The sequence below is a fragment of the Microcaecilia unicolor genome, chromosome 1 (genome assembly GCF_901765095.1).
Source record: "Microcaecilia unicolor chromosome 1, aMicUni1.1, whole genome shotgun sequence".
Classification (NCBI taxonomy): domain Eukaryota; kingdom Metazoa; phylum Chordata; class Amphibia; order Gymnophiona; family Siphonopidae; genus Microcaecilia; species Microcaecilia unicolor.
This window is the reverse complement of record NC_044031.1, coordinates 375,367,867-375,395,515: the sequence shown is the minus strand read 5'-3', so window position 1 is coordinate 375,395,515 and position 27,649 is coordinate 375,367,867. Positions and strand designations below refer to the sequence as shown.

The 27,649-nt window shown below is 44.6% G+C and overlaps 1 protein-coding gene across 1 annotated transcript in view; it reads right to left on the bottom strand.

Moving 5' to 3' along the window:
* Positions 1-27,649, bottom strand: part of TRIO (trio Rho guanine nucleotide exchange factor) — a 905,131-nt gene that overhangs the window by 331,550 nt on the left and 545,932 nt on the right. Inside the window, 12 exon segments of the mRNA XM_030209962.1 lie at positions 8,913-9,024; positions 10,266-10,358; positions 19,759-19,848; positions 21,468-21,537; positions 24,919-24,951; positions 24,953-25,026; positions 25,539-25,630; positions 26,057-26,145; positions 26,147-26,169; positions 26,332-26,447; positions 26,450-26,483; positions 26,485-26,529. Coding sequence (XP_030065822.1) covers positions 8,913-9,024; positions 10,266-10,358; positions 19,759-19,848; positions 21,468-21,537; positions 24,919-24,951; positions 24,953-25,026; positions 25,539-25,630; positions 26,057-26,145; positions 26,147-26,169; positions 26,332-26,447; positions 26,450-26,483; positions 26,485-26,529 — 871 coding nt within the window.

The following is a 27,649-nucleotide window of genomic DNA, read 5'->3' as shown; positions in this document are numbered from 1 at the left end:
ACCAGCTATAACTGGAGTTTCCTCTTTGGCAGAGACGATGGTATCATATCACCCCTGTTTCTCCTTTCCTCCAGGGTATACATGTTCAGGTCAGCAAGTCTCTCCTCATACGTCTTGTAACGCAAATCCCATACCATTTTTGTAGCTTTTCTTTGCACCGCTTCAATTCTTTTTACATCCTTAGCTAGATACGGCCTCCAAAACTGAACACAATACTCCAGGTGGGGCCTCACCAACGACTTATACAGGGGCATCAACACCTCCTTTCTTCTGCTGGTCACACCTCTCTCTATATAGCCTAGCAACCTTCTAGCTACGGCCACCGCCTTGTCACACTGTTTCATCGCCTTCAGATCCTCAGATACTATCACCCCAAGACCCATCTCCCAGTCCTTACATATCAGACTCTCACCGCCTAACACATACGTCTCCTGTGGATTTCTACTCCCTAAGTGCATCACTTTGCATTTCTTCGCATTGAATTTTAATTGCCAAACCTTAGACCATTCTTCTAACCTCCTCAGATCCCTTTTCATGCTTTCCACTCCCTCCCGGGTGTCCACTCTGTTGCAAATCTTAGTATCTTCCGCAAATAGGTAAACTTTACCTTCTAACCCTTCGGCAATGTCACTCACAAATATATTGAACAGAATCGGCCCCAGCACTGATCCCTGAGGCACTCCACTGCTCACCTTTCCCTCATCCGATTGAATTCCATTTACCACCACCCTCTGGCGTCTGTCCGTCAACCAGTTCCTAATCCAGTTCACCACTTCAGGTCCTATCTTCAGCCTGTCTAGTTTATTCAAGAGCCTCCTGTGGGGAACCGTGTCAAAAGCTTTGCTGAAATCTAAGTAGATTATGTCTATAGCACGTCCATTAAATTCTCCGGTCACCCGGTCAAAGAATTCAATGAGATTCGTTTGGCACGATTTACCTTTGGTAAAACCATGTTGTCTCGGATCTTGCAACTTATTGGCTTCCAGGAAATTTACTATCCTTTCCTTCAGCATCGCTTCCATTACTTTTCCAATAACCGAAGTGAGGCTTACCGGCCTGAAGTTTCCAGCATCTTCCCTATCACCACTTTTATGAAGAGGGACCACATCCGCCATTCTCCACTCCCACGGAACCTCTCCCGTCTCCAAGGATTTATTAAACAAATCTTTAAGAGGACCCGTCAGAACCTCTCTGAGCTCCCTCAATATCCTGGGGTGGATCCCGTCTGGTCCCACAGCTTTGCCCACCTTTAGATTTTTAAGTTGTTCATACACACTCTCTTCCGTGAACGGTGCTATATCCACTCCATTCTCATATGTAGTTTAGTCAGTCAATCGCGGTCCTTCTCCAGGATTTTCTTCTGTGAAAACAGAACAAAAGTATCTGTTTAGCAAATTTGCTTTTTCTTCATCATTTTCTACGTAGCGGTTCGCAGCATCTTTCAGTCTCACAATTCTCTTTTTAGTCTTCCTCCTTTCACTAATATACCTGAAGAAATTTTTGTCACTCCTCCTTACCTTTCTACTCATTTGTTCTTCCGCTTTCGCCAGACGTATCTCTCTCTTGGCGTCTTTCAGTTTCATCCGGTATTCCTCTCCGTATTCCTCTTGAGTTTTTCTGTATTTCAGGAACGCCAACTCTTTAGCCTTTAGTTTCTCAGCCACTTGCTTGGAGAACCATATCGGTTTCCTTTTTCTCTTGCTTTTATTTACTCTCCTTACATAAAGGCTTGTGGCCTTATTTATAGCTTCTTTCAGCTTGGACCACTGTCCTTCCACTTGCTGTTCGTCCTCCCAGCCCATCACAGCTCATTCCTCAGGTATTCCACCATTTTACTAAAGTCAGCACGCTTGAAATCCAGGACTTTGAGTTTTGAGTGGCCGCCCTCCACTTCAGCTGTCATATCAAACCAAACTGTTTGATAGTCACTGCTGCCCAGGTGGGCACCCACTCAGACATTTGATACACTATCCCCACATTTGTGAGCACTAGATCCAGCGTTGGTCCCTCCCTCATGGGTTCCGTCACCATTTGTCTGAGCAGAGCACTTTGAAAAGCATCCACGATCTCTCTACTTCTTTCCGATTTCCAGACGGAACCTTCCAATCTATATCCGGCACATTGAAATCTCCCAGCAACAGCACCTCTCTTCTTTTCCAACTTTTGAATATCTGCGATCAGATCTTTATCTAGTTCCTCCAATTGTGTCAGGAATCTGTAGATAACACCACATGGACAGAGGTTCTATCATCTCTTTTTAAGGTGATCCATATCACTTCTTCCTTTCCCCAGGTTCCTGTCATTTCAGTCGCTGCGATATCATTTCTCACATACAGCGCTGCTCCTCCACCTTTACGACCATCTCTATCCTTCCTAAATAGATTATAGCCTGGTATGTTTGCATCCCATTCATGGGAACCACTGAGCCACGTCTCCGTGTTTTTTTTTTTTTTTAGTTACATTTATACCCCGCGCTTTCCCACTCATGGCAGGCTCAATGTGGCTTACATGGGGCAATGGAGGGTTAAGTGACTTGCCCAGAGTCACAAGGAGCTGCCTGTGCCTGAAGTGGGAATCGAACTCAGTTCCTCAGGACCAAAGTCCACCACCCTAACCACTAGGCCACTCCTCCACTCCCCACTAGGCCACTCCTCCACTCCTTTGACGTGATTGCAACAACGTCTAAGTCTGCCTCCAATATCAGGGCTTGACGGCATGAACATTATTGCTTAGACTGCGAGCATTTGTGGTCATCGCTTTCCATCTACATTTCCTGGTATGTGTTTCAACATTAGTGATTTAGGGGTGTCTTTTCTCTTTGGGTAGCTTCATTGCCTTTTCTTCTGTCTCAGTTTTATTTTCAGGAACATCACAGTGCTGTAATGGAGCAAAAGAATTCTGTAGGGGCAACACTTGTGAGGGCGGATGCTTCTGTGTCACATAACGAAGTCTGCCTAAGCCTACTGTGAACCATGTATTCTTAGGTGGTTTTATCCTTTGAGGCAGTGGTGTGAATTTGGTATGATTCTGTGCAGTATGATTTTGTGCAGTCCTAGAAGCTGCTTTAAGTGCATCCAATTCCTACTTTACTTTGCTGAGCTCCTGTTTTAAACTAGTGAGCTGATGATAGATAGGACAAGCCTTAAGTCTCCAGATGATTGGCTTTGAAACTAAAGCACTACAATTATTACAGAGAATAAGAGTCATCTGATTGGTTGAAATGGGTATGAACAGGTGTACTATTGATGGGTTTAACAGTCTGCAAAATTGCCTGTGTGTGACTGAGGAGTAAAGTTAATGAGTTTTTGGCTTGTTTATATAAGACTGGAACACCCTGGGGTGGGTGGGACTATAAGTCCCAGTGAGTCAGCCAAGTGCTGTATCAAAAAGAGTTCTCTAGGAATGACCAGAAATGATACAGTCTGATCAAAGAATTTTCAGTTGATTTAACTTTCAAATTCCACTAGAATATAACTAGGACTGGCAGAGTCTTTCCACAAAGTTAGAGTGTTACAGGACCAGAAGCAGTTAGAAAAGCCTATCTTAGGCAGGAAAGGAAATAGATCTATGAGTATAGCTGATTAATGATGATTTTTGATTATCCTGCCAATACGGTACTGCCAACAGTGAGAGAAGCTTGATGAACAAGTTTAAGGAAGAGAAGGTAAAATGGTATCCTCTGTGATATATAATGAGATTAGCAACATTGAATGGATATGTTAACAGAGATCCTTGTTATCTAGAGCAGTAAGCCCGTGATGCTGACCAGAAGACTGGGGATATACTATGATAATGAAAGGTTTACTTTTCAGAGACAGTTACTACTACTACTACTATTTAGCATTTCTATAGCGCTACAAGGCATACGCAGTGCTGCACAGACATAGAAGAAAGACGGTCCCTGCTCAAAGAGCTTACAATCTAATAGACAAAAAAATAAATAAAGTAAGCAAATCAAATCAATTAATGTGAACGGGAAGGAAGAGAGGAGGGTAGGTGGAGGCGAGTGGTTACAAGTGGTTACGAGTCAAAAGCAATGTTAAAGAGGTGGGCTTTCAGTCTAGATTTAAAGGTGGCCAAGGATGGGGCAAGACGTAGGGGCTCAGGACGTTTATTCCAGGCGTAGGGTACAGCGAGACAGAAGGCGCGAAGTCTGGAGTTGGCAGTAGTGGAGAAGGGAACAGATAAGAAGGATTTATCCATGGAGCGGAGTGCACGGGAAGGGATGTAGGGATGGACGAGTGTGGAGAGATACTGGGGAGCAGCAGAGTGAGTACATTTATAGGTCAGTAGAAGAAGTTTGAACAGGATGTGAAAACGGATAGGGAGCCAGTGAAGGGTCTTGAGGAGAGGGGTAGTATGAGTAAAGCGACCCTGGCGGAAGATGAGACGGGCAGCAGAGTTTTGAACCGACTGGAGAGGGGAGAGGTGACTAAGTGGGAGGCCAGCAAGAAGCAGATTGCAGTAGTCTAAACGAGAGGTGACAAGGGTGTGGATGAGGGTTTTGGTAGAATGCTCGGAAAGAAAGGGGCAGATTTTACGGATGTTGTAAAGAAAGAAACGACAGGTCTTGGCAATCTGCTGGATATGAGCAGAGAAGGAGAGAGAAGAGTCAAAGATGACCCCAAGGTTTCGAGCTGAGGAGACAGGGAGAATGAGAGAGCCATCAACAGAAATAGAAAACGGAGGGAGCGGGGAGGTGGGTTTGGTGGGGAAAATGAGAAGCTCGGTTTTGGTCATATTTAATTTCAGGTGGCGTTGAGACATCCAGACAGCAATGTCAGACAAGCACGCTGAAACTTTGGTTTGGATGCAAGGTGAGATATCAGGGGTAGAAAGGTAGATTTGGGAGTCATCAGCATAGAGATGGTAGGAAAAGCCATGGGGTGAGATTAATGAGCCAAGGGAAGAAGTGTAGATAGAAAAGAGGAGGGGACCAAGAACAGAACCCTGAGGTACGCCGACAGGCAGAGGGATAGAAGTAGAAGAGGAGCCACCAGAGTGAACACTAAAGGTGCGGAGGGAGAGGTAGGAAGAGAACCAGGAAAGGACAGAGCCCTGGAATCCAAGTGAGGACAGGGTATCGAGAAGTATGCTGTGATCGACAGTGTCAAAAGCAGTTGTAATTAGGGTGGAGTTAATTTGTGACAAGTAGTGTATTTAGGAAAGCTATATAGGAAGTGTCAGTCTTGGGGTGGGTGGGCTTAAACTTAAAACCTGTGGAATGTGTTTGCTGTAAAACCTCTCTCTTAAACTGTATATTAAGCTATTTATCTACACAGCTGGTTGGGATAAGGGGAAAACAAGGTTAAGAAATGCACCAGAAATGTCCAAAAACCACAGCTCTAAGGTAGGGATAGCCAGAATTAAAGCCAGCACAAGTCTTATCTGTGTGAGTTTCCTTCAGGCAGGAGACAAGCAAAGACCTCGAGGCTGCACAGTTCTCTCAACAGAAGCCTTAGCCACACCTAAGCTTTTAAATTGTCTGCAGAAAAACCACCATATTGTTTGCCATAGTTTGTTGTCAACTTATCTGATATTGTCTTTTTGGAAACATTGTTGCATTACTCCTTTCACCTTTCCTTTTGCATCACTTTCACAGGTTGTATTGTGTTTGTTTTCATTGTTATTGACATTTATACAATGGCCTTGCTGGCTAAATTTACTGTTATGTATGCCACTAAGATACCTCTGATTGTAAGTCTTTCAAATACTCAAATAACTAAATTAATAAAATCTCTGCTCTACCTAGGGCTCTGTATAGGCTTAGCCCAGCAGTACAGAACAACAAAAACTATTGATTCCCCTAAAAAATGAATTCAGAGTCCTAAAATTAAGGCCCCAACACCTGGAACAAATTATATTATAAAATTGCATAAGAACAGGAACCCATAGTAACAACAGCACAGATAAGGGAGGGAATCTGGATAGGTCGGACAGTTAAGACCAAATTTCATATTTCTCATCTTCTCTACCAAAGCTTTGATATACCAGATATATCAAAGTTCCCTTAAAAGTGGGTGGTATTTGGGAAATCCTGCTCTAATCACAGTGGCCCCAAAGGCTTCTTCCTGTCTAGAATTCATACCCAATCAACGGTGCTTAGCAAAAAGATGGAGAGTAGCACAAATCATGTCTCTACAAATAAGATCTGGAGTAAATGCATAAAATTCAGCCTAAGAGTTCACCACTCTGACTGAATGCACCCTTAACTCATTTGGAGACAAATGGCCCCGCAATACATAAGCCAACACGATACTCTTTAATCTATCAAATGGTGGAGGCCACCAAAACTTGTTAAATCTTCCAAACAAAACGAAGAGCCACAACTGACCGTCTAAACTCATTAGTAACCACTAAGAAATGGAAGAGGACCCCTAGACAAATCCAGGAGCTTCAAGTATCGAAAGTAACTGCCATACTTTTCTCTCTTAACAATAGCAAATCTAGCAATGAATTCATGTAAAAAATTGAGACCACCTTTGGCAAAGAGAGTTGTAAAAACTTCACAACAACCCTTCCATCTCAAATGTGACCTTGAGAGGGCCATGCAATAAGACATGAACAAAACAGATCCTCCACTATGAGTGGGCGTCCAGACCCTACTAAGCCCGGTTCTTGTCACCTGCTTTAGAACTTGGACACTATTATCAGCTTTTACAGGTTTTCCCCAAGGAGAAGTTTTCCCTGAAAGAGAAGCCTGCAGACCAATTTTGAAGCTAGAGTCACCTTTGCACTGAGACTTAGATCTCTACGGACCTGCTGAAACTCTACTAAGATCACACACTACTCCAAGGGCTCCAAGCAAGAATGTTGGACCCATCGAAGACCAGCCACAACAGACTACTGCTTTAAGACTCAAGCTGTCACCTCATAGGCTTTCTTCAACACAGATTCCATCTTCCTCTCATGAACATTTGTCAAGGAATTATAGTCCTCTTCATAACTGCCGTCACCAAGGCATCTACCTTGGGCTGTTTCAACTTGTCCTCTTCATCTAAAACAAGGGGACAAAGCCTATCCATAGCTCTTCCAACCCTAAGGCCCAGCTTCTGGAACCTCACACTTCAGAAATTATGAGCCGGAACTGCTCAACAGACAGGAAAAGCCTTAGGTGCTTCCAAAGTTCTTCCAGAATATGGTCTCCTGCAGACCCCGACAACAGCACTGGGATGTCTACGATGCTTAAAAGCTTCTAAAGATGGAGCAGTTATTCACAAGCTCCTCCCTATGACAGTCTGACCACAGAAGGATCACCTCCTTCACTCAACAGAATCTATGCTTCTTCCAGAGAATTGATTCATGAAGCCCCTTCCCCCAATCGTAAACACACTACCCGCTCTGAAGCTCATTTAATGGTACCTGACGCACAGCTGTAGTCACTGCACTGTTCCCGTACAAGACACATACCTACAAATGAATGACTCCATATTGATCCAATGCTGCCCAAAGCCAAAAGCACTTGTTAATAAAGTCACGATGCCTGAGGAACCGCTTCTGGTCCCAGATGGTAAACAAATGAGCACCACCAACTGCCCCCCTCCACAGTAAAAATTGTTCCCATCCAGAAACCCCTCTCTGTGCTGTTACCTCTGCTCCAAAATGAAATTCTTCTGTAGGAATTTTATTTTTTTAGACACAATAAAAGCTCTCTGGGGTGAGGTGGGGTTTTACCCAAAAGAAGACACCAAACCCTGAGGCTCAGAGGGAAGGGAGAGAAAAAAAAGAGACAGACTCCTCTGGGTACCCCTTGAGGCCTCCCACTCCTGGAAACCCACTCTCCAACTGGGCTAGGAGCAAAAAAGTCCAGACCCCCAGCACGGTATGTCTGTCAATCACCTGCTGGTGAAAGAAATATTGCTAGGTTGAGCCTGCACAGTGACCTATGTAAGGAAGAACTCAAATCTGATTAGCTGTTTCTCCCATCTGCTAACCAATTGGGTTCTGGACTGGTCTGGTAGGGCGATAAGGAGATATTTTTTACTCAAAAAGTAAACTGTGAAATTTATTTTTGAAGATGTGGTCAAAGTACATAGTACAGCTGGATTTAAAAACAGTTTAGACAAGGTCCTGAAACAAAACTTAGTCATTCTTTGCCAGGTAGACTTGGCAAAGTTGTGTTTATAGCACTCAATACAGTCACCCTGCTTTATATACTTTATTTACTATTACTATTGGTGTTTTTATCTTTACTTCTAATTATTTGTTGCACATTATGTCATATTGATTTACTAGTACCGGATTGTTTTTTTTTTGTACTATTTTTCTATCTTGTGGTTTATGTTTACTTTTATGTTTTTATATTTGATTTTTTATATTTAATTTTGTAGACTCCAGAAGAAGGCGCTACGGCACCGAAACACTGCTGTGTTGAGTCATATTTGTTTGATGCTATCAATAAACTATTTTTAATCATACGTCTGTCTCTCTGGTTGGAAAGAACCTATCTTCCCCACTCCTTTTCTACTTTTCCACTGGACCTTGTTCGTGGGGATTAAGTGCACCTCCACCACCTGTGTGGTCTCTCCCAGGCTTGCAGGAATAAAATAAGGGCTGGATCTACACTTTGAGATACTTTCAGGTACTTGTGACTTGAACTGGGCACTCAAGACAGCATGCTAGGGTGGATGGACATCTAGGCTGACCACAACGTATCTTATGTTTTTATCTTGGAAATTGGTGGCAGTTTCTATGGCACCCATGAGTTTGAATTGCTGAGGATTATTATGACAGTGTAAAAATGTCCCTCCTGTGCAGTCACTGAAAAGAAAAGATGCTTGTGAATGTCATAACCCAATACACCATAGAGCAGAATCTCTGAGGGAAAAGCTGTTAACTATACAACAAGGAGAGAAGTTAGGGGCGATGCGTTATACACTGTAGGTGCGATGGGCTAAACAACATGTTTGTACCTTCTAGCATGCTGAGATGCATGGCATCGTTGGCTCGCTTTGGCACACTGAGCATCACCTCCAGGCCATCTTTAATCTCTCCTTTTCCTTCCTCGCAGCAGGTTAGCAGCTCCTACCAAACATTAGTAGGCTATGAATAGCATACACTTTCTCATATCTAGAAAACGAACGTGAGCACATATGCACACACACTGTCATGGGCATTCTCACTTCATGTCATGACTTTTCTAGCAATGAACACAAGAATCTCTCTTACACTCTTTAATACACACAGGTCAATAGTCAGCAGATGCAGTCACTGCATTAAGTTAAGCACTGGCAACTGCTGGTTACCTTACAATGTATTTACAGCATCACCTCATATTGAGCTGTTTTTATTCTTTATACAGCTACATAGCTGTTTAATGTCTGAAAATTTGTGTATAAGCAAGTCAGCACAATTGTTCTTACCCATAATAACATGAAAGGTTCAGTTTTAAAAGCTGAAGAGATCACCAAAGAAACTTTAATCTCTTTCTTGTGGAGGAGTCTCACTGAATTTATATCCCTGTACCTGCTCTTTTGTAATCGCTGCTTGCAGTCATTGCTTATTTGAAAATAAGCCATCCCCTCTCCAATATAAATCAGGTTACATCCACCTCTCCCTCCTGTTTTTATATATCAATATACACATGCATACATACTACTACTACCTCTTATCATTTCTATAGTGCTACTAGACATATGCTGCGCTATAAACTTGAACATGAGGAGACAGTGCCTGCTTGACAGAGACTACAATCTAATCAGGACAAACATGACAAATAAGGGATAAGAGAAATACTTAAGTTGGGAATGATAAAACAGACATGGGTACTGAACACATATAAACACAAACACTTTAGTACAGTCTATTTTAAAAAATGTAAATGAAATATGATTACTGTAGTCAGTGGGATTATCTGACCTATGAGCTCTACACATTCTCTTTTTTCATTTGATTTACCTCTGACAAATCAGTACTCCAGTCACGAAACTCTCAACTGCATTTTCATTCTTTGAAACCAGTTCTGCTTTCATGAGCCCTCAACTTTAATTATTCATTTTATTGCTGAGAAGGCCTCATTAAGAATAAAACATTGCTGCCCTGCAGCTGTAATGCAAGAAGCCAATCACGTTAAGTGATTACTCCCAATCCTCTCCTAAAAAGGACTACTGTAGGATGCTACTGGAATTCCCTGCCCAGCACTATGTGCCACACGCAAACACACAAATCAGGACATCCAGAAGATCCTGTGGGTCACACATAGAACAAGTAAAGCAGATTTATCTTTGCAATTAGGATACACGTCCGGTTACAGGAGGGAAGCATACCTTCAATAGAAGCTGGTATTTTGTTATCCGCTGGACAGGTTTGATAAGGTAAGAGGATATTGAGTTGGCCAGTCCATGACGCTGCTGTATTTCCTGCAGAAAGGAAGAGTGTGAGTGCGCAATGTATGCAAAGAGATGCCAACCAACCAGCAGCCCTATCACACCAACCTGTACTATTCAGGAGGAAGGTGGCACTATGGAGGAAACAGTCAGGCAGCTTCACTCCTGAGCTTTCTATACACATCCAAAAATTGTCCAACCCATCTGTCTCTCATTTAAGGAGAAAGTTAAAAGGCAGGAAAGGTAAAGAGAACAGGTATAACTGAGGGTGGGGGAAAAAAAAAAAAAAAAAGAGGAAGATAATAAGGATAATAGGGAGAGAGGGAAGGAAAGGTGATGTGGAGGAAGTTGACTGGAAAGGGAGGACAAGAAATATGAACAAACTGCAGAAAGGATGGCTAAGGTAAAGGAGAGTTATAATTGTAAACCAATGACAAACTGTCCATAATTAGACAGATTAGATTGATTTGGAGAGTGGTTCGTATTCTCTGTCTAACCTGACAGGCAGCTCATCTTTGAGAATAACTTGTCACAGTCACTCATGTCCTTATGTTCGCAAGTTTAGTTAGTTGTGTACTAGTCCCCACTTCCAAAGAAGTCTGTCTATTGCTTACAACTAGTGCAACATGAAATAACAGTCAGTCTATGTTGTGTTTCAGACTATCTCTGATTATGCTGTCTTGCAGGCTCCTCAGACTCATTGCTGAACCCTCCATTACAGTGCTGCGAGCGAAGCACCACAAGCTCTGCCCCCAGAAGTGATATCAAGCCTAGTATTCATTATATTAGAAGCTCCTCTGCAGCATACATCATGGTGCATGCCAAATTCTAGGAGTTACAATTGACCCAGCTTTTTCATCATACCCACATTTTGACTATAATTCAGTATAGTTTTTATAACCTTAAAATGATTTCTTCTGTTTGCCGTTTATTCACCAGCCCTAAGGGTTTTCATCATATCTTCTCTAGACTACTGTTATAAAATGGTACAAACTTTATTGAAAAACGCCCATCTTCAATTAGTCTAAAATACAGCCATAAAACTTTTGACAAATTCTAAAAGGTATGACCATGTCACACCATTACTTATGGATAAACACTGGCTCCCTATTACCCATCGGCTAATACATGAGACTCTTGTTCTGACACACAAAACACTTCAAAACACTGCTTGACATTTGGTTCCTTAGACCCCCCTTTCAAGGTCTCTTCATTCCTCATCTTCTAACCTACTGCATATTCCCTCACTATGCCAACTTCGTTTTGATTCCATCCGGTCTTGATCTGTTAGCATAACTGCCCCTACCCTATGGAATTCCCCACCTACTCCTTTGCTGATTTTTGTACAGTCCTTAAAATTTTTCAAGGACGCTTTCAGTCATCCTAACACCTAGGATTTCTACCCCCATGAAGCTTAAGCAGGTAAGGACTGATGAGACTGTTCAGACAGTACATGACCTTTTCTCCCTCCCTCTCCAGACCTTTTTTTCTATCGCTTAAATGGCATAATTGTTCTCCCTTCTATTTCTTTTCAATCTCTCTTCTTTTTCTACTGTTGTCTTGTATAAATTCTTCTTAATTTTGTAAACCGTCCTGAAGGCCTTGCCATAGGGCAGTATATCAAACTGTTAATAAACATGAACCTTGATTAATGGTGTGAAATATAGAAAAAGAATGTTACCTGCTTCTAAATATCTGAGTTAGTAAATCAATTTAAAATCTGAATTCATTTAATTAACTTGATATACTGCTGACCTACCAGAGATAATCAACCTGTTTGCAAAAGTAAAATTATATAAAAACACTCCATGTACCCACTACCATAAAACCCTACGACACTCACCCCCTCCCATCTCAAAGCAAAATAAATCATAAATCAAACAAAAGCTAATCTCATTCCCAGATGCCTGTACAAAAAGCCCCCAAAGGATATATGTAACTACAAGTGCCCCCTTGGACAGAGGACAAATATACCTCATACAAAGAAGCAGAGCCAACCCCCCCCCCCCCCCCAGGTGGTACATAGGGATCTTAAAGAACGGTACGCCCAGTTAAAGAGCAGACTCTTAAGATAAAACCTGATAAACCCTGCAAATAAGCATAAACTGAACCCTAAATATTACTGGCAGTCGATGCAAATGCTGTAGTATTCTAGGGAATTCTGCACAACACAGAATTCTACAAAACCTGCCTGAATCAGCTGCCCTCACCCCCTCTCCCACAGAGATCAGCAGGAGCAAGAAAAGGTGAACCATCGCACACTGGGTCACTTTCCTCCTCCTCTTCTGCCGGCGTAGGCCCCAATGTGTAACGGTTCACGTCATCTCTTCCTGCAGTGCATCTCTGTTGAGGAAGGGGAGAGACCTGATGCCAGCTGACTATGCCGGGGAGGGAGGGGCAGTGAAAGCGTTATGCCATGGGGATCTGGAGGGGGCAGTGAAAGCGTATGCATGGGGATTTGGAGGGGGCATAGAAAGTCATGTGGGGTGTAAATGAAACTTGAGGGTGTGCCATGGGACGGGTAGGATGGGTAGGAGAAGTACAATAGCAACTTGGGAGAGGAGGGGAAAGAATGACAGAGGGGTGTGTGCGCCTGTTGAAGGGAGAACAAGAAGTGGGTTACTGCATATGGGAGAAGACTCCAGGGCAAAATTAGGCGTCATGCTGGGGAGTCAGCAGGCGAGAACTGCAGTTGGAATGAGAAATGGGACTGTAGAGGCTGGAGCCCGAGGAGGAATTTCAGGCCTTATGACGGGGAAATTCCTTGCAAACACACTAAAAAAAAAAAGGTAGAATTTTCAAAAATATATACTTCCACCTAGTGCAACCAAGGAAAGACCTTAGCTTCTGTTTTGAATATAGGCCATCTGCCCAGCCAGATGTGATAGGGAGTCTGAACGGATTTACTTACACCCTCTATAAAACAGGGTGTCAAGCCTTCTCAGGAGTATGCCTTTCAAAGCACAGGCTTCACTCATGCACTTCTTTTCTCAAGATACAGAGGAAATGGACTATCTGGTCTTTCAGAAGTCAGTGACAACCATTTTGTTTTAACATGCTTCTAGGGTTCCTGATGTTGCTATCTGGGCTGAAAGATGGGAAACATACCAGGCCTACTTGGATTATGTTATGAAGTTTACATGCTCTGTCTCCTGATTCTGCTTGATTTACAATTATTTTGCCTGCTCCTGGACTTCTTGTAGCAGGATTGGTTTAATTTGTTCTGTGGTTTGTGATTTCATGTATATTTTGTTTCAATATATTATATACCCAGCGTACCTGAAAGTAACTCACCTTGAGCTACTACTGAAAAAGTGTGAGCAAAATCTAAATAAATTATGTTATGTATATTATCCTTATTCTTTCACGAAGAATGACAGGGCAATCAGTTGAGCCAACTATTACATAAAATATATACAGACAGCACAACAATGAGACATTATTTTGAAGACAGACAAAATACAATGTGAAATGAAGCACACAGTTAAGGAAAAAAGGGTGAGAACAATAGCAAGCAACAGCAAATACATTTTTATAGGAAAGTACCAATAAGTATTCTCTTGTACAAATGCTAAATCTACCTCTGTGGGTTTACACAGCCCTCCCTGTCTGTCACCTCAGACCTTACTCTACACATGTCAAGAAAATAAAAATTTGAATTCCAGAACTTGGGATGTCGAGATGGAATGGCATTCAAATCTGAAGTCCCAACCCATTGTCATAGCCCTCACCCCAAAGGTGAAATTAGGCCTTACCTGCTAATTTTCTTTCCTCTAGACCCTCCAGACCGGTCAAGACGCTTGGGTTATGCTCGCCTACCAGCAGAGGGAGACTGAGAACAGTAAACTTGAAGCTATGTACATATAACCTGTGCCTAGCCATGTATAGCCAGTATACGCTTAGCAAAGCAGAGAATAAAAAACACAACTCTGAAACTAAAAAACCCCTGTACCTGGAACACCAAGGACAAATACCAACAGTGTGCTGAAAACAGACGAGACGTCCAAGCGTCCCGCTCTGTAAAGTCTTAGAGTCGAAGAATTCTCTCCGACCCCACAACACCTTAAAGGACTAGTCGTAGCAGAACACGGCTCAAAATACTGCTATTCATAGATACGGCTCAAAATACTGCTATGCATCGACACGGCTGCTAAATACTTCTGATAAAAGACCGGGCGGGCTCTTGACCGGTCTGGAGGGTCTAGAGGAAAGAAATTAGCAGGTAAGGCCTAATTTCACCTTCCTCATCAACCCTCCAGACCGGTCAAGACGCTTGGGACGTACCAAAGCAGTATCCCAACTAAGGGCGGGACCCTCGTAAAGCAGAAGACAACACAGCCGCTCCAAACCGAGCATCTTCTTTCGCCTGAACATCAAGTCTGTAATGCTTCACAAAGGAATGGATAGAGGACCACGCCGCAGCCCTGCAAATCTCTTGCGGCGGAATAATACTACTTTCCGCCCAAGAAGCTACTACTCCAGGAGTAGAATGTGCCTTAAGTAAAGAGGGCACCGGCCGACGCTTCAACAAATAAGCCGAAGCAATAGTCTCCTTCAACCATCTAGCCACAGTGGCCTTGGAGGCAGCTTCTCCTCTCTTGGGACCTCCAAATAAAACAAACAACCTGTCCGAGGAACGAAAATCTTGTGTTCTGCTCAAATAGGACCGCAACACGCGCCGCACATCCAACTTAGCTAAACGACGCTGCGCGAAATCCCCGGCACGATCACCCAACACTGGCAACAAAATCACCTGATTGACATGAAAGGAAGACACCACCTTAGGAACAAATGAAGGAACCGTGCGTAAAGTCACTTTTTCTTTGGCAAAGGACAGGAAAGGCTCTCTGCAAGACAAAGCCTGAAGTTCCGAAATCCTACGTGCCGAAGAAATAGCCACCAAAAGACTGTCTTCAAAGTAAGATCCTTACACGTAATGGAAGGCAAAGGTTCAAACGGAGGCGCCACCAGAGCCTCCAAGACCAAATTTAAATCCCAAGGCGGAACCACCGGGCGGCAAGGCGGCCGAAGCAACTTCACTGCCTTCAAGAACCGCCCCACGTCCGGAGAAGCCGCCAAGGATACTCCCCGAACCTTACCTCTAAAACAAGACAAGGCTGAGACCTGCACCTTCAGAGAGGAGAGCGAAAGCCCTCTGTCCAAACCATCCTGAAGAAAATCCAACACCTCAACCGCTGACACGCGCAATGGGGCATAGCCCCGCTCTTGACACCAATTCATCGAAAATGCGCACACACCCGCACATATGCCAAGGAAGTAGACCTCTTACGAGACTGCAACATCGTAGCATCACCCTGGCCGAGAAACCCTTATGTCTTAAACTGTGCCTTTCAAGAGCCAGGCCGTAAGCAAGAATGGAGAAGGGGTCAGCCATCTCGATCGGCCCCCTGCACCAATCTCTCACCCGAGGTACTCCAGGGGAATCGGATCCTGCACCAGCAACCGCAATCAGAATCTCCGTACCACGGACGCCGGGGCCAATTGGGCGCTATCAGAACTATAATCGTGCGTGACGACCGATCCGCTGAACCCTCGGCCCACCAGCAGCCACGGCGGGAACACGTAGAGCAACTGCTGAGTCGGCCACGGAAGGACCAACGCGTCGATGCCCTCGGCTCGAGGATCTCTTCGACGACTGAAAAACCGAGAGACCTGCGCATTGGCGGACGACGCCATGAGATCCAACACCGGCCAACCCCACTGAACCACTATCCGCTCGAACACGGAGGGGTGGAGGGCCCACTCTCCGGGATCCAACGTGTGCCTGCTTAGATAATCCGCGCTCACGTTGTCCACCCCTGCCACGTGTCCCGCCGAGAGACTCTGCAGATGTGCCTCTGCCCACACCAGCAACTCTGCTGCCTCTAGTGCTAACCCGGGACTCTTCGTTCCTCCCTGTCGATTCACATACGCCACGGCTGTGGCATTGTCGGACAGAACCCTGACAGCCTTGCCATCTAACAGACACTGAAAGGACCGAAGAGCCAACCGAATGGCACGCGTCTCCAGACGATTGATGGACCAACACACCTCCTCCACTGTCCAACGTCCCTGGGCCACCTGTCCCAGACAATGCGCCCCCCAGCCCGACAGACTCGCATCCGTGGTCATCACCACCCACTGAGGAGCGGCCAACGGCATGCCCTTCACTAGATTCGGGAGAATGGAGCCACCAGCTGAGACTGCGACGAACAACCTCCGACAGAGCGAGCCTCTCCTCCAGATCCTGAAGCTGAGGGGACCAACGAGACAACAGAGCACCCTGCAGCTGCCTCATATGCGCCCTGGCCCAAGGAACTACCTCTATCGATGCGGCCATCAACCCAACACCTGAAGATACCCCCGCGCCGACGGCGCCCTCTGGACTCGGAAAAGACGGATCTGAGCCTGCAGCTTGGACATGCGAGAGGAAGTCAAGAACACCCGGCCTCTCTTCGTGTCGAACCGGACTCCCAGATACTCGAGAGACTGCGACGGCACTAGGTGACTCTTGGCCAGATTGACAACACAGCCAAGAGATTGCAAAAAGGACACCACCCGACCGGTGACCTCCTCGCTCTCCGCCTTTGATTTGGCCCGAATCAACCAGTCGTCTAGGTACGGGTGCACCAAAATGCCCTGCAAGCGAAGAGCTGCTGCCACCACGACCATCACCTTGGAGAAGGTGCGAGGAGCGGTGGCCAGACCAAAGGGAAGCGCGCAAAACTGAAAATGTCTCCCTAGCACCATAAAGCGAAGAAAACGCTGATGTGCCTCCAGGATGGGAATGTGCAAGTAAGCTTCCGTCAGATCTAGAGAAGTCAGAAATTCCCCTTCCTGAACCGCTACAATGACTGAGCGTAACGTCTCCATCCGAAAGGAAGGAACCTTTAGGGCTGCATTGACCTTCTTGAGATCCAAAATGGGACGAAAAGCGTCCTCTTTTTTGGGTACCACGAAGTATATGGAATAACATCCCTTTCCTCTCTCTGCTGGAGGAACAGGGACAACAGCCCCTAAAGCTATCAGCCGTGACAGAGTATCGCGGACCGCTCTCGCCTTGCGCCTTGATGACAGGGAGACACTAGGAAGAAGTCGGACAGAGGCCGTCGAATTCTAGCGCGTACCCGTCTCGGATGATCTGCAGGACCCCACTGGTCTGACGTGATCTGGACCCACCTCTGGTAAAACAAGCGTAAGCGAGCCCCCCACGGCGAAACCAGAGACTGGGCCCCCAAACCATCATTGAGAAGGACGGGACGCACCGGGACGCTCCCAAAGATGAACCTCGCCCTCCACGACGGCCACCGCGAAGGACTGAGTTCTCTGAAAGAAACGACCCCTAGTCCCACCAGAAATACCTACCGCCGGACCGATACCGCTTTGCTTCCTGAAAACGACCGCGAACCGCGATCCTCTAGAAGCCTTAGGGCGAAGTTCCGGGAAGGCCGAGGAACCTTAGCATCACTAAGACCTCTTACCAACTTATCCAACTCTTCAACCAAACAGCAAAGAGCCTTTAAAACGGAAGCGAAACATAACTTGGCCTTGGACTCAGCATCCGCCATCCAGCCTTGCACCACAGGGCCCGACGAGCTGCCACCGCTAGAGACATGTTCTTCGCCGGGCCCGCACAAATCATACAGTGCATCCGCCAAAAGGAGGAACCCACTCCAACTTAGCCAGAGCTTGAGTCCAAAGAGGCTCTGTCCCCTGGCGGGTCCATCTAAGAGCCGCTCCGCCCAGCGGAAACAAGCCCTCGCCACCAGACCTCCACAGACCGACGCCTGTAACGCCAGGGCCGACAAATCAAAACTGCGCTTCAGGAAAGTTTCCAATTTTCTGTCCTGAGGGTTCTCGCAACGCAGCCCCCCCGCCACTGGAATCGCCGTGGCCTTAGTCACATGCCGTACCAACGGCATCCCGGTACGAGGCTTGAGCGAATCTCTATCTTCCTGCGGCAGGGGATAAAGCTTAGCCATGGCCCGAGCCACCTTACACGGCGCCTCCGGCGCCTGCCACTCCTGAGTAATCATTTCTCTCAGATCCGCATTCATAGGGAAAAAACAAGACACCCGTCTGATCCCCTTAACCAACGGATCCTGCTTTCCGGCCTCTAACGGAGCTGCCGCCGGATCAAATTTGAGGGTCGTAGCCACCTGATCAATGAGATCCGCCAATTCATCTCGCTGAAAAATGCGCACCACCGAGGGATCCTCCCCAGGCAGCGCAAGCTCCTTATCATATCCAGCCAACGACCCCTCCTCCTCTTCTAGGAGGCTAAAGTCACCCTCCGAATCCGGAGGGGAAAAACCTTCAAAATCCTCAGACCACTCTACACGTGGTCTCTTCGCGCTAGCCCCCCCCCGTTCCAAGACTAAGGGGCTCCGCTCGGGACGGCCCTGCCTGCCAAGCTTGATATAAGCTCCAAATGAAATCCGGGGGAAAACCAATCCTACCTGAGGCATCACCCCCCGAAGGCGCTGGAAATTGGCTGCCCGGCAGTCCTCTGACTCTCTCGGGCCCGTGTAGCGCCGAATCCAAAATGGCGGCGGTTCCCGCCAAAATCGGAACCGCCGCAGGGCCGCTATTCAAAGGCGCCGTAAACTCCGGGACGCTAGCCGCGGCAACTTCCACCGCCAACACCGGCGGGACGGAGGATTGAGGCTTCGGCTCCCCGCAAAACCGGCAAACGCTCCCCACCGCGTCGACGCCCCGACGCGCACACGACCGGCACCGCAGCGGTTTCCCCGACATTATTACAAGCCCAGCTGACCGCCAAAACAAGTGCCGCCAAAAGTAAGTACCCAGAAACTCACCCGAGCAGGAAAATTCAGCGTCTTACTCACAGCTGAACAGCTCCGAGGCTCCGGAGTGCAGCTCCAATAGCTCTCCCCCAAGTTTGGGCCTTTCTCGCCTTTTTTTTTTTTTTTTTCCAATAAAACTTTACTGCAGCAGCCTTTAATTTGAGCCCTGCTGCTAAAACCATCCGGCACTCAAGGCTACAGTATGACAAACTGCAGCCGAGGCACATAGCTGCCCAAACGGAGAGCCAGCTCGGGGGAGGGACCCGGCCACCCGGGTGTGACACCCCAAAGGGGACAAATACGGGCCCCAGCGGACCCGCAACCCCTAGCACACCAAAATCTTCCAGGTACAGGGATGAAAACCAGCCCAGAACAAAAGAAAACAATAAAAATAAACACAACAACCTATCCAGACCGGGCAAGCTGCACAGGCTGCCTGTCTACCCTCTGCTGAGACTGAGAAAATACTGGCTATACATGGCTAGGCACAGGTTATATGTACATAGTTTCAAGTTTACTGTTCTTAGTCTCCCTCTGCTGGTAGGCGAGCATAACCCAAGCGTCTTGACCGGTCTGGAGGGTTGATGAGGAACTGAAATTATAACTTAAGCAGCTTGAATACTTACATCAAAATAAGCTCCCGCCTGCTCCAGGATCAGCTGTGTGGAGTCTGGTTTGTTCTTGCAGTAAGTAACATACATTTGAAACTTGTCTGCCTATAATATGTGACACAAAAACAGAAAAATGAAAGCAGATAAAGACCATATGGCCTATCCAGTCTGCCCATCCATGCCATATATTCTCCCTTTCACTCCCTTAGAGATCTTATGTGCTTGTCCCAAGCTTTCTTAAATTCATATACAGTTTTCCTCTACACCACCTCCACCAGGAGGCCGTTCCTCAGGATACTTCTGAGTCTGTCCCCTTTTACCTTCATACTATGCTCCGTTATTCAAAAGTTTCCTTTCAATTCTTGTCTTCTGTGCATTTATGCCACATAGATATGTCATGACACACCTAACCATCTGCCTGGGGCTAATGTCGCTTGTGCTCTACACTAGCACCCTCCACCCCACTGACTGGGTCTCACTAGCCTCTGGGCAAGTCTCCCACTCTTAGGTTATTCCAAGGTGATTTCTAAGTTACTGGGGCCACACTCTCAGGGGTCCCACAGTTCCCAGAAAGCACCCACAGACCAAACACACAAACCACCAGGATTCAGTCAGTCCAGGACAGCACAGTCAATAAACTAAACTAATCAGGTTTATTGTCAGAGTAGAACAGTGAACCATATAAAACAGATGGAAAATAGCAAACAGGTAACAAATAGGAAATTAACATGAAAACTAGCTAACATTTATCTACTACCTAAGCAGTTCCTAGGGAGTTCAGTAACAAGATATAGCTGCTCGCAGGTTATGAAGTCTAACTGTTCACAGGGTCTCAGGAAAATAGAACCTTCTCTTTCTACTCCCTTATCCGAGACTAAAAAATTACCTCACAGCTTTTGGAGGGAAGAAACTGATAATTCTGTAACAACTTTACAAACAAATGACGATCACCACCTGCTGGCCAAACATGGGAAATGCACATCAAACAATAGCTATACAATTTATAAGCAGGAAAATTCCAGTTCGCCATAAGGTATTTAAACGACCATCATGAACCCTAAATGAGTTAATTTCCAAACATATGTACTGTAAATTAAATTCTAGCTCACAACTGCTCTTTGTTTTTTCCCCATTTGGAGGGGCATGTGGGAAGAGGGGCATCATTACCAGAAAAAGGACTTTTTAGAATTAAGCTTGCAGCATTTAGTCTACCTACATTTAAAAATGACTGTTTTGCTCCTAGTAGATAACATTCTATTTTGGTCAGCTTGAAAGAAACCCCGATCTCTGTAGGACTTTAGCACCTGAGCCATTGTTCTCAACTTTCAAGGTATCTTTCTCATTTTATATCATTTCCCCAAATCACCCAGCACAGTCACTGCAACTGCAGTCCTTGGCCTGGGGCCATGCATTGGGGTGCCTCTTGGAATCCTGCAGTCAGAAGTAGTCTGGCCAGTAGGTATCACTACTCTGCAATGACCAACTGTGCCTGTGGGAGAATGCTCAGTCCTGGCCAACCCAAGGATTGGAAAACCTGACCATGGAGTCAAACATGGGTCTTTCGCATTGCAATGCGCAGCATTATTACTAGAGCCACAGTCCAACCAACCGCCTTTTTTCACCTTTGAAATACAAAAAGCAACAACTATGGTAAAAATCACCTGACCTTGGTTCATGTCTAGGCCAGTGGTGACTTCACAAAATACACATGAAAGTTTAGTTACCCAAGTGACAAAACAATGCCCAACATCCTCCGGTAACTGCTCATACTTCTCCAACTCTTTTAGGAATATGCTGTAGAGAAAAGGACAAAAAAAACTCCATTAGGATAAAACCTTTAGAGCTTTAGAGAACAATTAGAGAACGGACAATATACTGCTTTCATTTATTGTCTATCCTTAGAACCTACAGCACAAATACAGAAAATGACAAAATGCTGAGATATTGAGTTTTGGATAATTTGACACCACTTACAGACATTTTTGCAACCTTTTGTGCTTACATTCGTGAAAGTAAGCACCTTCAACAGTATCTGGAAGTTATTTTCACAGATAAATTCTTCTCAGTCAACGAACTGGCTATTGGCTTGTCCTCAACCTTTCTTATGATCTTGAAAGGGGGAATGGATTGGGGCCTCACTACACTTTTACACGTAACTTATCAAATACAATTCAAGGCATTCCACCTCCACAGGACACTGTCCCTCTGGAAGCTCATCAGGAAGCAAATTCTTTTGTTTTTATTAAACCTGTGAAACCTTTAATGTTTTGAGCTCTTGGGAGAGTTAAATGTCTGTTCTATTTCTCTCTCTCTTTTTTTTTTTTTTTAGATCTCTATTTGTATTTTGCTCTCTTGCTGTATGGTGCATTGTACTATCTATGGAACAGTGGTTAATCAAATGTCGAATTAAAAAAAAATCAAATACCATCTCCAGCTATAAGAACAGCCTAAAGCTCCCAGAGAACATACCCAACTAGAAAAAGTTAATTCGGAAGGAAGACAGGGCAGGCACATTCCAAAGTTATTCCTGCAGCTAAAACAGATTTGACTGTGGAAACAGGTAAATCAAAACTGCCAAATCTTGTATGCAGGTGAAAGTCTGTATGCTATTCACACTTCATGCACTTTACCTGCAATGAGTGGACATATTTCCACAAGCAAAGTTAGTACAAGTACTACTACTACTACTACATTTAGCATTTCTATAGCGCTACAAAGCATACGCAGCGCTGCACAAACATAGAAGACAGTCCCTGCTCAAAGAGCTTACAATCTAATAGAAGAACTGTTATGTGTACTTTGTACGTTCCAAACTGTGTACCATTGTGGACAGAAAATGTAGGTGTACGTATCTGAGTATTTTGTTCCTCAGCACTGCTGGTCTTTGTTGTTTTGCTTCCTAAGAAGTAGGGCATCGGTACACTTACACTAAATACACAAGTTCAATATTCAGCTGGCGTGACATTTATTTATTTATTATAGATATAAAACGTAAAGCAAAGAATTTAAAAAAACAAATCAGTATATTTAGCACCATTATCCGAATAGGTAGTAATGCTGACTATACATATACGGCTGCACCACTGGTGATTATGTGTATAACAGCAATATTTAAACACCACAGCCCTTATTTTAGGAGCCCTATTTGTGATATACACCTTTTAACACTGGCGTTTACACATGTATTTCATATATGTGTAAAACCCGATTTCAGAAAGGCAGCATTTGCACAAGTCTATCTGCACTATGTGTACATCGCAAGGGGGCAGGGTTTAGGTGGAACCAAAATCTAAACACATACTCCCCCATTTCAGAAAGCAAGAGAACATATGTCCCAATATCAACACCAGGATTTACAGAAGATTCCTTGCGTTGTGTCTTTACAGAAAATGCTCATTTGGGCCAGGTCCTTAACAGAAGGGATTAAGGCAGTGGTTCCCAAACCTGGTCCTGGAGGCACCCCAGCTAGTCAGGTTTTCACAATATCCACATGAATATTCATGAGGGAGATTGCATGCAAGTGGAGGCAGTGCATGCAATCTCTCATGAATATTCATTGTGGATAACCTGAACAGCCTGACTGGCTGGGGTACCTCCAGAACCAGGCTTGATAACCACTAGATTAAGGGATTTGTCTTTATTCCCCTGTACTTATTTCCCCCTCCAGTCAATAGCATAGCCATAGGGGGCCTGGGGTGGCCAGGGCTCACCCCACTTAGGCCCACCCTTAGAATAGCTGGTGGGGATCTTAAGCTCTGCCTGCTGAAGACTTCCCCCTGTTGGTGCTGAAAATGCCCTCTCCATTTCAGCATTCTGCGATTCCTAAACCAGCACCTGTGCATGCTCAGTTTTCAGCGTCTGCCCTGCTGTAGACTGCTGAGGTGGAGAGAAGTGTTTTCCCACTTCTCTATTTTTTAAGCTGATTTGGGGGGGGGGGGGGGGGGAGAACACTTGGTGCCCACCCACTTCTTGTCTAGGCCCACCCAAAATCTGTCTGGCTACGCCCCTGCCTCCAGTGTGAAAATAACAAGGATTGTGTTAATTAGCAGCATGTTATATACCTGTAGGTTTGTAAAATGGCAGGCGTATAATAAGTGAAGAGATAGCCTAATGGTTAGAACAGGGTGCTGAGAGCAGGAGAGCCAGTTTCAAATCCCACTGAGGCTCCCTGCGATACTAAGTCACTTAACCCTCTGTTGCTTCAGGAACAAACTTAGATTGTGAGCCCTCGGATTAAGAAAGTATCTATTGTACCTGAATGGGAAAGGCAGTTAACAAGATTTTCATGGCATTATACAAAGCCATTACACCCGAATTCTCTAAAAGTCCCCAAAAATTGCACATACAATTTCACAATAATTGCCTTTTAACAAGAAATCATTGGCACTAGATTGAATTGGTATTTACGCGCCTGATCTGAAAAAGGGAGCATGGAAACGGAAGGATCATGGGCGTACGGAGAGATGTCCCTAAAATCAACTAGCGCTGTAATAGAATAAGGGCATATGCGCCTAATGTAGGTGTGTACATTTGCACCACGTTTCAATTGTGCAAATAGTAGAGCCTAATGTTTAGGCGCTATTCCCATGCATAAGCGCCATTCTATAAACTGTGCCTAAATAAGTGCTGGTTATAGAATAGTGCTTTTTCAGCAACCATGTATAGAAACTAGCCCTAAATGTATAAACCTTTTTGAATACTGACTAAATAATAGCTATCTATCAGACAGACTATGAATGAAATATTCATGTAAAGAAGAACGATTACTACACAGCAAGGTATTCAAAGCATTTGCTGTACACTTGATTTTTCCTGCTGGGAGACTGATAAATAATGGAGGTCAGGGTTGCCCAGTCCCTTATACAGGAGCACTGCTCAATAATTCTCAGTCTCCCTCTGTTGGTAGAGTGCATAGTGCCCACTTGTCGGGAATGGTCTGGAGAAGACAGATAAGGAATGAAAATATTCCAGTAAGAACAACGATTACTACACAGCAATGTATTCCGAGCATTTGCTGTACACTTATTTTCTGTCCTCTCAAAATGCCATTCTGGTTGAATATCTTTGCTGGTTTTCCCCCGTCATGTGCTATATGATTTGCAATGCAGTTATGAATCGCAATCTGCACTTGAAAGCTTCCTCCCCCCAGTACTTAGTTGTGAAACATACACTCACTTGTTATGAAACTCGTAGAGGTCCTGCATATTGCAAGATGATGTGTTCTTTGTTATAAATCCCAGGTGGGATCTCCTCCACACCGCTGGTCATTTCCCACAGATAGGTCTGAGAGGGAAGAGGAAGAGAAATAAGGGAAAAAGGATATATGCAGATGGGGTAATCTGTTACATATAGAACCGCTAAGACATTCTCAGTTTTGGCATAGAAAGATTTTTGCTGCTTGAAGTTTCAATGTTTTAAAAGAAATGCTACGATGTGTCTGGAAGCTACGTTTTGCAACAGCAAAAACAATGCCCAAGGACACATGACTAAACAGATTCCACAAGTGCGTTGCTGAAACAAATTATTTAAGATCCATAGAAAATTTGTAGCGCTCTGTGCCTATAAGTCAGCCGTAAAACATGTGTCAACGCTGACTCATCTCTGAAGTGGTTGTGAACCAAGATCAACGCCAAGGGCAGTGGAACCCTGCTATTATGCACATAGAGGAGACGATAAGAGGACAAACCAGCGCATCAGGCTGATGTTGATGATATTGTCACCTCAGCAACCAGCAGGTGCTTTGTGAATAGGTGTCTGCGCAATAATGAAAGCCTGCAGGCCAAGAGAGCACTTACATCCATACACTCCCGTAGATCTCTCACATAAGCCTTTTCCGTCTGAATCAACTCAGCCATAATGAACCTGCAAGAGAATGAATGTGAATGGGCTGCATAGAAGTGTTCTGCCTTCAGCCTGCCTCTTCTCTACAAGTCAGCTGTTTCCAGGTTTTTGTGAATTAGCAATCAAGGTTATCATACTTTTCTTTCTACCCATTCTTCTTTTACTACCTTCAGTTAAGAGTACACCAATTCAGGACATTAAAGACTAGAATTAATACTTCACCTTGTAGAAACTGCTCAAGATACTTTAGCATACAGCACATCTCTCAGAATTAAAATAACTTAAACGCTATGGAGTTCACACCTTAATTCCCAAAGTACCAAAGCTAATTTAGTGTGCATAATTTCGTTTTGTTTCCAAACTAAAATTATCTAGCTATATATAAATATAACTATGTATATATTTTTTAGTTTATGAAAGGTTAATTCTTAGAAAAGTTCTATTAAAAGAGAAAGGATTAGGATTGTATTACTCTTCCTGCGGGCAGACTTCCTTTTTTCTTCGTTCAGTTCGTGAGTGGCATCACGCAGCTTGACCTCTGATCCTGGGCGCTGGCTGGGATATATCCAGCTGTAGACTCTTGCTCTTGTTACACAACAGGGAGAAAGGAAAGAAAGGCCCAACTTAAACAGAACTAAATATGCAAGAGAGGAAATGAGCAGCCCTACAGCATTACTGACTGCAGAGCGCATGTCACTACCCTCTGGTGACTCCACATGCAGTTGGACATTGCATAGGGGCGAGGACTCACCGCTTGTTGGAATCAGAAGGGATGCCCAAGGCTTTCTCCAGAGAAGTTCTGTACTTCTCCATGCGCAGAGAGAAGTCTCTGTACCTCTTGTCCACAGCCGTGACACATTTTTGATTTCTGCTGCATGGGCATGCCCTTTCTCACAAAAAGCCATCAGCCAGCTGTATCAACAGCTTCACCCTCTCTTTGGTTTGCTGTGAACAAAACAGAAGGGGGAGGGGGGAAAAAAAGGAAAATACTGAAATGGAATGTAGCTGCCAAGTAAACCACCAGTACATAGGACTGAATATATTCACTGAAATCACTGTACAATGCGAGTACTGCGTGCATAAAATTTCTACACTCCTTTATTCTTGGGTTAATGTTTAAATTATGCAGGTAGTTTATTAGTAATTGGCTTAATTGAAATCAACTGGAAAAGGACTTTGGGATCCTCTGAATGCAAACATTTGGTTTGTGAGTGGCAGGCATTTACCATGCTCACATCAGAATAATGCTGATTCGTGTGCTTTGCCTACCTGGGCTTTCAGGACAGTTTCAGTGTGCAAAGAATGATCTTCTTATGATACCGTGTAAAGGTATGCATCATGACATGGCAGCATGAACTTTGCCAGTAGGTAGAGTTTGGGCAAAGTGTGCAAGTTACAGCACTGATTATAAAATACAGTAATTTACATGTATACTAGACAAATATTAATGTGGACATTTACACCAGCTCTAAGGCTGATGTAAACATATACCGTCTACCATTTATGCTAGTATTTATCAAGACAAGAACGTGCCCACTTTTATAAAAGGTATTTTAACTAAGCTCCCTTTATAAGCTTCTCTGCTGCAAAACTTCACTACCAGTTTCTAAACCTGACACAAAAATGTGAAGGACACACAATACATTTCAGTCAACAACCTTTGTGTCAGTATCATACTAAACGATGAACTAAATGCTGAGAGTCTGGTATAAAACACACACTTTGGCCCTTGTTTTAGAAGCATCTATATTGCGCACCATGTGTAAGACTGATTTTTAAAAGCCTGCGCTCACATGTGTAAATATGCTCTATCCCCCAAATTCTATATAATACACCTTGATTTCTATGCAGAAATTGAAGCATATTCTATAACCATGCATGTACTTAATTGATTGGCTAGCTAATCAGCACTGTTAATTGGATGTTAATAAGCAATTATCAACACTAATTGCTATTAAGATTTACGTGCACAACTTGCTAAGTGCATTCTGTAACATGGTGTTGTGTAAATTCTAAGTCACATAGTTGAAAAGGGGCGTGGGGTGTTTCTAAACTCTATGCACAT